At 36.2% G+C, this 14,545-nt stretch overlaps 1 protein-coding gene across 1 annotated transcript in view; it reads left to right on the top strand.

Annotated features, from left to right (window-relative positions):
• brca2 (BRCA2 DNA repair associated) overlaps window positions 1-14,545 on the top strand; it is a 74,123-nt gene that overhangs the window by 32,431 nt on the left and 27,147 nt on the right. The window contains 4 exon segments of the mRNA XM_028800759.2: window positions 2,372-2,542; window positions 2,891-3,260; window positions 5,960-6,115; window positions 12,761-12,908. Coding sequence (XP_028656592.2) covers window positions 2,372-2,542; window positions 2,891-3,260; window positions 5,960-6,115; window positions 12,761-12,908 — 845 coding nt within the window.

Genomic DNA, 14,545 nt, shown 5'->3' with positions numbered 1-14,545 from the left:
ACAATGTTTCTGTTTGGGGATCATTGTGCAAACGTGCACAACTGAGCTGCGACCACAGATCTAACTGCTCTGTGGGTGATTTGTTCAAGCATTTCAAGGTCACTTCGTTGTAATGAAAGCATCTGCTGAATGTACTTCGTAGTAACGCGATTTCTATAGACTCATGTCATATGGGGAAACTGTCGGGACCATAAAAATACTTTGTTGTAATACTCTCTCACCTCGGTCTCTCTCCTCTCCCTGTGCCGCTGCAAAGCCCTGCCCGCCAAGCGCTCTGAAAAGTCCGAGTGAGTCTGCGTTGCCGGCAGTTCTCTCGCGGCCCGGCTGTCAGACGGCTGCGGCCCGGTAGTGGGCCGCGGACCGGGGGTTGGGGACCTCTGCTCTAAGTGACATGGATAAAGAAAAAAATAAGATGGGAGAAAAATCAATTTTTTGATGGGAGAAAAAAAGTCATGGGAAGGGAAAAGTGTTCAGAGGTAGCTTCAGTTCTTTAAGCTAATAGGAACATATCTTAAGTTCTTATGACCAACCTTCTTTTAAACTTGCTCCCTAGTTGCACAAGTGGAAATCTGTACTGTACACAGGATTTGAATCCATTTTGAATTGAGGAACTCAAAACAACATGGTTTCAAGTAGATATTTAATGTAAAATATGGCTACAGTACAATTCACTTTTTAATAAAATGGCTTTCATTCTGCTTTCTGATCCATCCTTTTAATTAAATTATTATATTTCTTACAGTGATAGTACAGTGATTCTCTGATAATATCTCTTGAGTGTATATACAAGTTCACAGCTTGATTTCAGTAGCTGGCATGCCTCAGATGAGGCACAGCCAAAATAATATGTGGTGTTGGGGGCTGGGGTCAGACATTGAGTTTGAAGTAGAGAGTGACACGTCTGATTCTGAGTCTGAATCTGATCTGGTGTATGCATCAGTACCAGGCTCATGGTGTCAGTGGAAGCCCAATGCAAATAAATCATAAGCTTTCCACTTAAAAATAGGGTCCAGCTCAGACCACATGAGCCAGCATCAGTGTACATGTAGTGAAAGGAAAAGGTGTCAGAACACAACATTTTCATGGACAACAGCAATAAATTGGCAGTTTTTTTCTAGAGAGATGCTTACAAGATTGACTGTTAGAATTTGTACAAACTGGTCTGTTATAACCTGAAATATTGTGTGCTATTTACAAGTACTTACAGTATATACATACAGTTTACTATGTAATATGTGAGAATTTTAAACTATTAAAAATTATTTGGTAACATTTGCTATAATGGAAATTGAGCGCACATGTGAAAACTAAGAACTGGTGTACTGTTCATTGTGTAAATAGGTCTTATCTAGTTCAATAAAGCTCACCAAAGACCACTATATTAGTTCATTTTGCTTTTTTCCCTTTTCTATTTTACTCCTTTTCGCAGTTAAAATAAAGCCAAAGGGCTAAAACACAAACTGAGACGGGCAGAATCAATGTCATGTCATGAGCTGCATTATAGACCCTTTGAGTCTGCTGTGCTGCTGCTTTCAGCTACAGAGACAGAGTGCATAGCAAGGGTGCAGGAATGGAACAAAGAGAAAGACACCCTTATAACTAACAGGACACCGCATGCTGCACCTTTGAAACCCCACCTCCCAACATTTAAACATAAACATAAAACATGTAGTAAGAAGCCTTCTTCTTATGCTTTCAGATAATCCACATACACAATGCAGACCAAGGAACCTTTCTGTGCTCAGCAGAATATGCAAGTTGTTTAGCTGGTGAACAAAACTACATCATTTTATTTTGTTTGGTTAAAAAGATATTGTATGGTACTGTTACATATGTTTAACTGTAGTTTTGCAAGCTTTTTTTGGGGGGGGGGGCTTGTAAGATTTCAGCATTGTTAATGATTATGTTTATTCATTTTCCCATCCTTTTTTGATGGTGCTATCTGTCATATATTTATTTCAATAGAGTGGTAAGTTATTAAAGGGTCTAGTTTTATTTGGTTTAATTATGTTTAGAAGGTAGTTGCAGATTTATTATGTGAATGTTTTATAATGTGGCATATTCAGGAAAGTTATGAATGAAAAACAATGATGTAGCTAAGCCTTCCTGAATCATCCTATTGCAGAGATATCCAACTATTGATTACATTTCCTTGATTAACCCAAGGAAGGAATCATTATAGTGAAAGTCAGGTTACTTTTTTAGTTAAAAAGTGTGTGTGTGTGTGTATATACGTATATAGATAATTTTTGAGTACACAGAATAAGTTTACTATAAAGTAATATTTTTCTGCACTTTAATTCAGACAGTATTTAAGTATGAAACTCTTGCATTTAGATTATTCTTTTTGCATTTGGTTTTCATTTGTCAGAGCTCTGTGTGATACCCCTGGAGTCGATCCAAAACTTATTACAGAAAATTGGGTCTACAACCACTATAGCTTGATTATATGGAAACTTGCTGCAATGGAAACTGCTTTCCCCAATGTATTTGGGGGCTGCTGTTTGACTCCTGAGAGAGTGTTGCTTCAGCTGAAATATAGGTGAGTATAATTTTAAAACAGTTCCAAGCCTGAGCTTTTTCTTTAATTCCATTGTATTTATTTTTCATTTTAAGTTTAGTTTTAGCCTAGACATAAAGCAAGTTACAGTACTTCAGTTTCTTAAGAAACAATATTTAGCTACCCTTGGTACCCTCTCTGAGTAAAAGGTTTCAATGCCATATTGTAACACACAGCTCTTGAACAAATTCTGTCAAAATACACAACTATTAAAGCTTAATTATTTAATATATTTATTTTATAATAAATATAGATCTTGTTGTACACTGTACTGTGAAATAAGTTTTCATTTGTCCATTCATTTGTACTTTGGTTTTTTCGGACTTTTAGATATGATGTAGAAATTGACAGATGTCAGAGGTCTGCAATCAAAAAAATAACTGAAAGAGATGATTCACCAGCTAAAACATTAATACTTTGCATTTCTAAAATAATAGCAAATGGTTCACAACCATATCCAAATATAAAGAACAATACAAGTACCACATCTGCTGACAAGAAAAAGCAGTTGCCAACTGGTGTAATAGAAGTCACAGATGGCTGGTATTTAATTAAGGCTCATTTGGATGCTCGTCTAACAGCACTTTTGCAAAGTGGAAAACTATCTGTTGGAAATAAAATTGTAACAAATGGTGCAGAATTAATTGGCTGTCAAGATGCCTGCACACCACTTGAAGCACCAGAATCACTAATGCTAAAGGTAAGTGAAATGTAATAGTTCAGCCGTCTTCATGGCTTATCTTTTGATCTTTCTGAAATATTGTATTAAAATTTAACCATTTTTAACTGTTTTCTCTCTTTGATAAAATTGCAAGGGCTAAGGTAAACCATTGCTTTCAGCTCAAGTTAGACTTTTAGTGGCCGGGAGAAATTAAGGTTTTTGGCAGATCATTTCCTTGATGCAATGTACTTTATTGTCCTAGGTTATTATGATGTAAGTAAAATTATGTATATGCATTGCACCTTTGCACTGTAGTCTTAAAGTGAATTGTAAATGAATATGAAGTTCTATATATTTTTGAAATATCACTACATTTTACCGATGCTCTGCCACAACTCTCAATGAATTGAGAGAAACATGATTTTAATAGCAATAATGGTACACCTCACAGTGCATGTCTATTCATGTTAGATATACTTGGCTATTTGTGTTATGCCATTAATTAAGCTAGACTAATGAACAAACTGCATGCTGAGAGTTATACAGTAGACATTTTATGTGTATGACCATTGTTCATTCAGGAATTAAATTTACCTTTATTATAAACAATCAAACAAATATTCAAAAATTGTATTTTCACAAGCTAAATAAAATTGACCAGATAAAAATTTTACGTTGATAAATGTTAATATCTAACACTTTAAATTTGTCATGCCAAAATGATTGTTGGTCATTACATAGCTTATTGTGTTAATCTATTGAACAAAACAAGGTGAGATCATGCAAGATACATTTCTACAGTCAGTCACCTTAGCTCTCTGTTGTCTCAGATGTACATTATATTTACTGAGAGAAACAAATACACTACATTATTTGCATTCCATGCATCCATATAGTCTTTTTCTAAACCTGCCTAATCCAGTTCAGGGTTGTGAGGAATGAGAGACTGCCTTTGCAGCATTCAGCACCAGATAGGAACAAAACCTTGAGAGGGCACCAGTCTGACATTGTGCTCACTGACTCGCATGCCTACAGGGACAATTTTAAGCCACCAAAAATGTTAATCTTTTTGTATATTTATAATTTTCAAGGAAAAGTTAGATTACTTTAAAATAACCCTCAGTCATTGACCACAATGGAATTGAAATCCATGACCATGGGGCTATATGAAAACAGCACTAAACTCGTGCCACTATGCTACTTCTGGATTTATTAAGTATGTGTAATTTCTAAAAATAGACTTATTTAAAAGCTTGCTTAACTGAAGTTTTAGAGTGTATAATAACAATAGGAATAGAGGTTTGACATACCGGTCAGTTGTTGGCTTCTTTGTTAAATACTTAAGGAACAGAAACAGTATGGATAGATTAAAGATACTGAAGATTGATTGTCTACAGTGTTAAGTTATTCTTATTAAGTCGCATTAAGTCAAATTTGGTTGTGAAAGGTCAATCTTGTTCTTTTATGCCAACCGGAGAATGGCTAGAAGTGTTACTTACTTGTACTTATTTGGCTGACACGCTTATCCAATGTGACTTACAACATTTGAGCTACAATTACAACAACAACAACAACAACATTTATTTATATAGCACATTTTCATACAAAAAGTAGCTCAAAGTGCTTTACATAATGAAGAAAAAAAGAATAAAAGACAAAAAAGAAATTAAAATAAGACAACCTTAGTTAACATAATAAGGAGTAAGGTCCGATGGCCAGGGTGGACAGAAAAAACAAAAAAAAACTCCAGAAAGCTGGAGAAAAAAATAAAATCTGTAGGGGTTCCAGGCCACGAGACCGCCCAGTCCCCTTTGGGCATTCTACCTAACATAAATGAAATAGTCCTCTTTGTAGTTAGGGTTCTCACGGAGTTACTTGATGCTGATGGTTATACAGACTTCTGGCTTTTAATCCATCCATCATTGTTGGAACATCATGGTGCTTTGGGTAGATGGTAGTGGCACAAGCCACCACCAATAGGACACCGGAAAAGGAAACAGAAGAGAGATTAGGGGTTAGTACAAATTTTGAATGAATAGTTATTATAATGAATTGGATATACAGAGTGTCAGGATTAAATTACAGTGAAGTTATGAGAAGGCCATGTTAAAGTAATGTGTTTTTAGTAGTTTTTTAAAGTGCTCCACTGTATTAGCCTGACAAATTTTATTTTGTTTTCTTGTAATTGGAGCGCAAGCAGGTGAAGTGACTTGCTGAAAGTCACACAATGTCTGTCAGTAGTGGTATTTGAAACCACAACCTGAGAATTTGTAGTCCAAAGCCTTAGCTACAATATCACACTGCCTATTCCCTCACTGTTATTGCTGGAGATCAGATGGTGTTTGTATTATTTACTCATATTTATGGTGTGTTAACATGGGGTCAGTAAATACCATTATAACTAAGTTTTATTCTACAGAAAACCACTAAGTAAACTCGACTACAATGAAAACCGGAATTGCACCTCACACAAAGGACTTTTCAAATATAAAAATAGAATGAAAGATTAAACTTTTAGTTGAAATAGTAATTTACATTCAAACTAAATGGTGGAGAAGTTTTTCACAAAGACATTCTTACACAGATAAACACATTTTGTCGTGAGGAGTTGTATTAAACAGAGAATATTACAGGGGCATATAGCAACACTATAGTGTGTAATGACAGTGTTTTTAAGTTATTTAATTCAACATACTGTACATTTATTATTTATATACTGTTTGTTATTTTAATTTCAGATTTCAGCAAACAGCACACGTCCTGCTCGCTGGTATTGTAAGCTTGGATTTTACTGTGACCCTCGACCTTTTGTGCTTCCATTATCGTCTCTTTTCTATGATGGAGGAATAGTGGGTTGTGTTGATGTCATCATCCTTAGGAGCTATTCTTTGCAGGTACATAATAGTGAACTTTTATTTTAGGAGGAGTTTTGTGTGATTATCATAAATTTGGATATTACAAAATGAGCAGCTACTGGATTTTTTACTGACTGATATAAGAAGTGTGGACTTTGTCATTCTAATCTTTACTAAATTTAAAGTGCAGGTAAAGCCCTCACCAATGCTGAAATTAATCAGATAACACATAAAGTCAACAATTATTTGGTAAAACTGTAGATTATGTACTGCCTATAATCAATCTATTAGTCACATACTGTTAGGTAACACAATTCACAAAGGCTTCTTTTGGTCTTAATAACAATTACTGTTGTACAACATCAGTAAAGTGGTTATTTGAGTCTGGGCAGTGTGGCATTTTAAGTTCTTGTGATATGCTGGTAAAATTACTTGTGAATATAAGAGCTTCATTTGGTTTTATTAAACATTAAGGATTCACAAGCTTTATACTGTTTGCAATATTGAGAGACTTATTATCACCCACTTGAGCTACTGAAATGCAGTTATTTCTGTATGCCTCATTGCAGAGAGATAACCACTTTATTAATGATTTGTTAGTGTTAAGACCATAAAATGCCTTTTGTTATTGTGTTTTTACATAAATGTTGTGAAATACTTCCACACAATGCACAGAAAAAGGAGACAAGTCTCTAATAACTCACACAAAAGGCCAGACATTTCCATATATCATGTCAGGGCCCACTGGATAAGCCCTACCCCAGGCAGCCTGACCCCAAACTCAGAAGGCAGGCTTTTCAGCCTGCACAGGACCAAATTGGGACTAAGTTTCTTAAATAATAAAAGTCCCAAAATGTTCAGAAATTGGAGATCCAACCAAAATCCAGGCTAATTTATATTTAAAGATTTATGAGTGAAATTCCCCAGGAGCAAAAAAAATAATAATAAAAGACAAGACAAAAAGGATACAAAATTAAAATTATTCAATTAATTAATTTAAAGCAAATTAATTTAATAAACACCAGCAAGAAACAGTACCTTAAAGCAAATGCAAAGTTACAAACCAGAGAATCCAATAATAAACAAAAACAAACAACAACATTTATTTATATAACACATTGTCATACAAAAAAAGTAGCTCAAAGTGCTTTACATAATGAAGAAAAGAAAAATAAAAGACAAAGTAAGAAATTAAAATAAGACAACATTAATTAACATAGAATAAGAGTAAGGTCCGATGGCCAGGGAGGACAGAAAAAACAAAAAAAAAACTCCAGACGGCTGGAGAAAAAAGTAAAATCTGCAGGGGTTCCAGGCCACGAGACCGCCCAGTCCCCTCTGGGCATTCTACCTAATATAAATGAAATAGTCCTTTTTGTATTTAGGGTTCTCACGGAAGGACTAGATGATGATGGTTATGCAGACTTCTGGCTTTTAATCCATCAATGCTGGAACATCACGGTGCTTTGAGTAGATGGTGGTGGCATGCGGAAAAAGAAAAAAGAAACAGATTAGAGAGTAGGGGTTAGTACAGATTTTAGAGCCACCATGAATAGTTATAATGAATTGAATATACAGAGTATCAGGATTAAATTAAAGTGAAGTTATGAGAAAGCCATGTTAAAATAATGTGTTTTCAGCAGTTTTTTTTAAAGTGCTCTACTGTATTAGCCTGGCGAATTCCTATTGGCAGGCTATTCCATATTTTAGGTGCATAACAGCAGAAGGCCGCCTCACCACTTCTTTTAAGTTTTGCTCTTGGAATTCTAAGGAGACACTCATTTGAGTATCTAAGGTTAACGATTTGGAATATAGGGTGTCAGACATTCCGATATATAAAATGGGGCGAGATTATTTAAGGCTTTATAAACCATAAACAGAATTTTAAAGTCAATTCTGAATGACACAGGTAACCAGTGTAGTGACATCAAAACTGAAGAAATGTGCTCAGATTTTCTTTTCCTAGTTAGGATTCTAGCAGCTGCATTCTGCACTAGTTGCAAACGATTTATGTCTTTTTTGGGTAGTCCTGAGAGGAGTGCGTTGCAGTAATCTAGTCGACTGAAAACAAACGCATGACCTAATTTCTCAGCATCTTTCAGTGATATAAGAGGTCTAACTTTTGCTATGTTTCTAAAGTGAAAAATGCTGTCCTAGTGGTCTGATGAATATGCGATTTAAAATTCAGATTACAGTCAACAGTTACCCCTAAGCTTTTTACCTCCGTCTTGACTTTTAATCCTAATGCATCAAGTTTATTTCTGATACCCTCATTGTATCCATTATTGACAATCACTAAAATTTCAGTTTTCTCTTTATTTAGCTTGAGAAAATTACTATTCATCCATTCAGAAATACAAGTAAGACATTGTGTTAGTGAATCAAGAGAATCGGGGTCATCAGGTGTTATTGATAAGTACAGCTGTGTGTCATCTGCATAGCTGTGGTAGCTCACGTTGTGCCCTGAGATAATCTGACCTAACGGAAGCATGTTGATTGAGAAGAGCAGCGGACCCAGGATAGAGCCTTGTGGAACACCATATAGGATATCATGTGTCTTTGAGTTGTAATTACCACAACTAACAAAGAATTTTCTCCCTGCCAGGTAGGATTCAAACCAATTTAAGACACTGCCAGAGAGGCCCACTCATTGACTAAGGTGATTTCTAAGAATATTGTGATCAATGGTGTCAAATGCGGCACTCAGATCTAGGAGGATGAGAACAGATAAATGGCCTCTGTCTGCATTTACCCACAGTAACTACTGCTAGTAGCCACTGAAACATAAACTTTTTGTTTAAGTACTGCTGGGGCTGGAACCCCATCTGCATAATTAGGTGGGCTGGCTATCTTTGGCTCTACATACATGAGGCAGGGCAGAACACATGCAATTCTACATAGAAACAAAATAACACAGAAAATAATACAATTATATAAGTACAAAGACAAAACCAAGCCAATAAAGAGTTAATAATAGTTTATTTTCATGAAGCAACCATTTGTAAATGAATTTAAATATATAGTGAACAAAGCACATTCTATCAGGACACAACAGCAAAAAAATGTAAAGCTCTACTTACAATCATATGAGTGCATTTTTAAATTATATACACTTTTAAAAAGATCTGATTATTGCAACAATACCATTAGGCCTACTGAAAAATGTAGGCCCTCCCTTTTCTGAAATATTGGCACTGCTACTGCTTTCTACATGTGTTCAAGCAGATTTTCTGTTATGTTGACATCTCAAATTGTTTTCCTCAATGTAATTGATTAAAACAACCTTAATAACTTGCATGCATTTGAATGTAAAATAGTGATTTCAAACAATTAATAATTTCAGTAGGCAATTGGGTTGCTACTGAGTAGTTTAGCTGGATAGCATTCCCTTTAGAAACTTTATCCTTGTATGGGATATCTTTTTTTTTTTATATTTCTTCACACTAAGTTGTTTTTCTTTTTGCTCCATGGTCATCCACTTAAGCCAGGTGTGTGTGATGTGGCAGCACTATTCTAGGTAAATAAAGTAAGTCGCATATAAAGGGAAGCATGAAACCAATGACTTGACTGCATAAGCTTTAATCATTAAGCAATTAGGAATAAATCGATAAAATTAAATAAATTCATCATTGCAGCTTAGAAAGAATTTAGTGCTCTCAGCGCAGTGCAAGAGACTGCTACTAGAAATACTCGGTTAAAGATGAGGAAGTATTCTTTTAAAAAAACACAAGAATCAATAGAAGCATAAGAAGGCCAAGATGCATCCAAAGATCTCTTCATTACTTAGTGGCATACACTGATTCGTAACGTTTATCACTTGAATAACTGTGAGGCAGACACCAAAATGTATGAATTTATAATTAGTCCACTAGTCAGCTATAACACTGTCCGTCAGAGGTATTGATCCCAGGGTTAGCTGTCCATCCTTCCTTGTGCCAATGACTGCGGAATTTTTATTTTTTGCACATATTAAAAATTGCTTGATTGAGTGCTAGGAGTATCAAAAATAAAACAAGTGACTTGAAACATAATTATGATATCATAGCAATAACAGAAATCTGGCTAAATAGTAGAGATGATCATGAATATAATATAGATAGTTAAATATTTTAGGAAGGCTAGACAAAAAGTAAAGGAGAGGAGACTGCCATTTATGTAAAACAGAATTTAAATGCAAATATTATCCAGTTGGGTTATGAGCCACATCTTAGTGAGGATGTCTGGATTTGACTACTGTAGAAAGCATTAGGGATATGGGCCTTATTTTAAGAGTGTGTTAAAGAGCCCCCAATGCAGACAGTACTTTCAATATGCATCTTTTTAATAATATTAAAAAGGCAAGTTTACAGGGGTATATTATAGTATTTGGGGGCTTAATCACCAAAATATTAACTGGGCTAACCTTACAAATAGTGTACAGGAGCAAGAGTTTTTAGATGTAATTTGTTGCTGTTTTCTAACAAAGTATAGTAAAGCAGCAGCCAGAGGATTTAGTCTGGATTTAGCATTTTGTGATCACCAGGATAGAATTCAGGGTGTACAGGTGATTGAACCATTATGACAAAGTGATCATAATATAATATATTTCACAGTGTTTTGGCAGAGCACAGATGCAAAACTAAAATTATCAAGTTTAATTTTAGTAGGCTTGAGCAGATGCGGCAAAGTCTGTAATGGATAAACTGGGATAAGAAATAGATAACCTCAGTAACAGAGTGTACTAATGTTACAATAGTGATTTGGAAATTGTAGTGGAAGGAGTACTGTTTTGAATAAATGGGCTGCAGTCTTTAAATCACCTTGACCAGATAATACTTATCACACATATTTTTGATGAGTCATTGCACACTGGGGTAATTCCTAAAAACTGGAAAATAACAAATATCCCGTTGATCAGGCAGATCCAGGTAACTATAGGCCAGTACGTCTAACATACATCAAGGGTAAAAGTTAAGCAGTACATGGCTAGAGCAGGACTAAACAGTAAACATGGGTTCAGACATGTTTATATGTAAACTAGTCATTTAGCCCGTTACAATAACGGGCGCTAGAACAGTAGTGCATAAACATTAGTAGGAACAGTCTATATTAAATGGCAAGGGACTTTGACCTCATTCTTTTTGTTGGTTGTATTTTTCTTTCTTTCAGCCTTTCTTTTGTGGATGTTTACTTGCTGAGCTGACCGTTCTTCGTGGGCTGCCGCCGTGTATTGTGTGTCTTTAATTTTCTGTGACAGTAAAACTGTCTTGTACGTCCGCTGGCTTGTACGTCCGTAATATACCTTTAATTTTCTCTGGCGGTAATACAGGCATGCGCGTCAGTAATATGCCTTTAATCTCCTCTGACAGTAATACTGGCTTGTATGTGGCTGTAATATGCGTCACTGTATTGTGTACCTTTAATTTCCTCTTGCAGTAATACTGGTTTGTATTTCCGTAAAACGCCACTAACTTTCTCTGACAGTAATATCGCGCATCCCACCATGCCCCGCGCATGCGCACTTCACCAGAAGACACACACACATGGACACCTGGACGCACACAGGGATTTTATTAAAGAGGATTATGCAATGTAAATAAATGTAAGGTATTGCACATAGAAGGTAGAAATGTTAAGATATGAATACACAATGGGAGGTCTGAAACTTGAAAGTACCCCTTAAGAGAAGGACCTTGGAGTTGTAGTGTACTCATCACTGTCAACATCTAGATAGTGCCATTAAGATCACTAACAAAATGTTAGGTTATATAGCATGAGGTGAAGTGTAAAAGTCAAAGGAGGTTATACTGAAGCTGTATAATGCACTAGTGAGACTTAGTTTTGGTCTCTGGGCCCAAAAAATGACATAGACCTCTAGTGAAGGGTATGAGTTATGAGGAAAGATTAAAGGAGTTGAACCTTTTCAGTGTGTGTGGAACTACTGGAAAATTAGCTGACATCACCAGGAAGCGCACTGCATGCAGAGTTTTCTGTGTTACTGTTTCAGACCATGCCTTTGTAACCTAGATGTCACAGGTTTGTACCAGCAATTCCACAGGCAAACACTGGACTGAATCATGCAGTGCTTGTGATTTATAGTAAAAAATAAAACCAATGTGAATTATTATAGATTTGCTTAGTTAATTAGTACAGTTAAGAAATAAAGTACTGAATGAAAGTAGCTTTAAAAGAAAAAGGCTTGTGAACATGTGAAAATAAAAGGAAAACTGTAAAAATCAGTGGGCAGTTAATACTTAATATTCATTCTCTGTACTAAATCTGATACATGCCTTTGCAACTTAAATGGGACCTGCATTTGAATGCTTGAATTAAAAAAGTTTTAAAAAATTTAACTTTTATGTTTATGTGATCTTTGTGTTATATATGCAATCAAATGCAAAATGAATAACACAATAGACTCAGTGGGCCAATAGAAAGAAAGTGAAGTGGCAGATTCAATAAGCATTTGCAGCAGCTATTCCTAGTCAATTCAATCCAATTGCAATGTATTTTCTTATGCAAAAGGTGTGCCTGAAGGAGTCTTGTGGACAGACGTACTGCAGATAATCAAGTGTCCCCCTCGACAGTCTGAAATTGTCAAACCACATTGTTTACATATATTTTGAAACAATTTTACAGCAGCATGGTATAATTTTCTGTAGTATCATACAATTTATGTGTAATTTTGTGTTGTTATTCATCTAGTGGATGGAGAAAAGACCAAATGGTGTATTTTTGTTTCGTAATGAACGAGCAGAAGTAAGAGAAGCTAAAAGACAAGAGGACAGTCATCAGAAAAATATGGAGGAACTTTTTGCTAGAGTACAAGCTGAATTTGAAAAGGATCTTGAATGTATGTGAAGTAATACTTTTCAAAACAAATCCTATACTGTCTGTATTTTTAATTACTATGTAGGTGTGTTTCAGTTCTTACATGTTAAGCTTATATTCATGTTTTTTATTTATTTATTTATATATTTATATACAGTATATACAGTGCATCCGGAAAGTATTCACAGCGCATCACTTTTTCCACATTTTGTTATGTTACAGCCTTATTCCAAAATGGATTAAATTCATTTTTTTCCTCAGAATTCTACACACAACACCCCATAATGACAACGTGAAAAAAGTTTACTTGAAGTTTTTGCAAATTTATTAAAAATAAAAAAACTGAGGAATCCCATTTACATAAGTATTCACAGCCTTTGCTCAATACTTTGTCGATGCACCTTTGGCAGCAATTCCAGTCTCAAGTCTTTTTGAATATGATGCCACAAGCTTGGCACACCTATCCTTGGCCAGTTTCGCCCATTCCTCTTTGCAGCACCTCTCAAGCTCCATCAGGCTGGACGGGAAGCTTCAGTGCACAGCCATTTTAAGATCTCTCCAGAGATGTTCAATCAGATTCAAGTCTGGGCTCTGGCTGGGCCACTCAAGGACATTCACAGAATTGTCCTGAAGCCACTCCTTTGATATCTTGGCTGTGTGCTTAGGTTTATTGTCCTGCTGAAAGATGAACCGTCGCCCCAGTCTGAGGTCAAGAGTGCTCTGGAGCAGGTTTTCATCCAGGATGCCTCTGTACATTGCTGCAGTCATCTTTCCCTTTATCCCTACTAGTCTCCCAGTTCCTGCCGCTGAAAAACATCCCCACAGCATGATGCTGCCACCACCATGTTTCACTGTAGGGATGGTGCCTGGTTTCCTCCAAACGTGACGCCTGGCATTCACACCAAAGAGTTCAAGCTTGTCCCATCAGACCAGAGAATTTTCTTTCTCATGGTCTGAGAGTCCTTCAGGTGCCTTTTGGCAAACTCCAGGCGGGCTGCCATGTGCCTTTTACTAAGGAGTGGCTTCCAACTGGCCACTCTACCATACAGGCCTGATTGGTGGATTGCTGCAGAGATGGTTGTCCTTCTGGAAGGTTCTCCTCTCTCTACAGAGGACCTCTGGAGCTCTGACAGAGTGACCATCGGGTTCTTGGTCACCTCACTGACTAAGGCCCTCTCCCCCGATTGCTCAGTTTAGATGGCCGGCCAGCTCTAGGAAAAGTCCTGGTGGTTTCGAACTTCTTCCACTTATGGATGATGGAGGCCTTGGAGGTCTACAGACAATTCCTTTGACTTCATGCTTGGTTTGTGCTCCGACGTGAACTGTAAACTGTGGGACCTTATATAGACAGGTGTGTGCCTTTCCAAATCATGTCCAATCAACTGAATTTACCACAGGTGGACTCCAATTAAGCTGCAGAAACATCTCAAGGATGATCAGGGGAAATAGGATGCACCTGAGCTCAGTTTTGAGCTTCATGGCAAAGGCTGTGAATACTTATGTACACGTGCTTTCTCAATTTTTTTATTTTTAATAAATTTGCAAAAATCTCAAGTAAACTTTTTTCATGTTGTCATTATGGGGTGTTGTGTGTAGAATTCTGAGGAAAAAATGAATTTAATCCATTTTGGAATAAGGCTGTAAAATAACAAAATGTGG

The sequence above is a fragment of the Erpetoichthys calabaricus genome, chromosome 4, assembly GCF_900747795.2.
Source record: "Erpetoichthys calabaricus chromosome 4, fErpCal1.3, whole genome shotgun sequence".
Classification (NCBI taxonomy): Eukaryota; Metazoa; Chordata; class Cladistia; order Polypteriformes; family Polypteridae; genus Erpetoichthys; species Erpetoichthys calabaricus.
The sequence above is the reverse complement of the archived record's forward strand: the minus strand, read 5'-3'. Positions and strand labels throughout refer to the sequence as shown.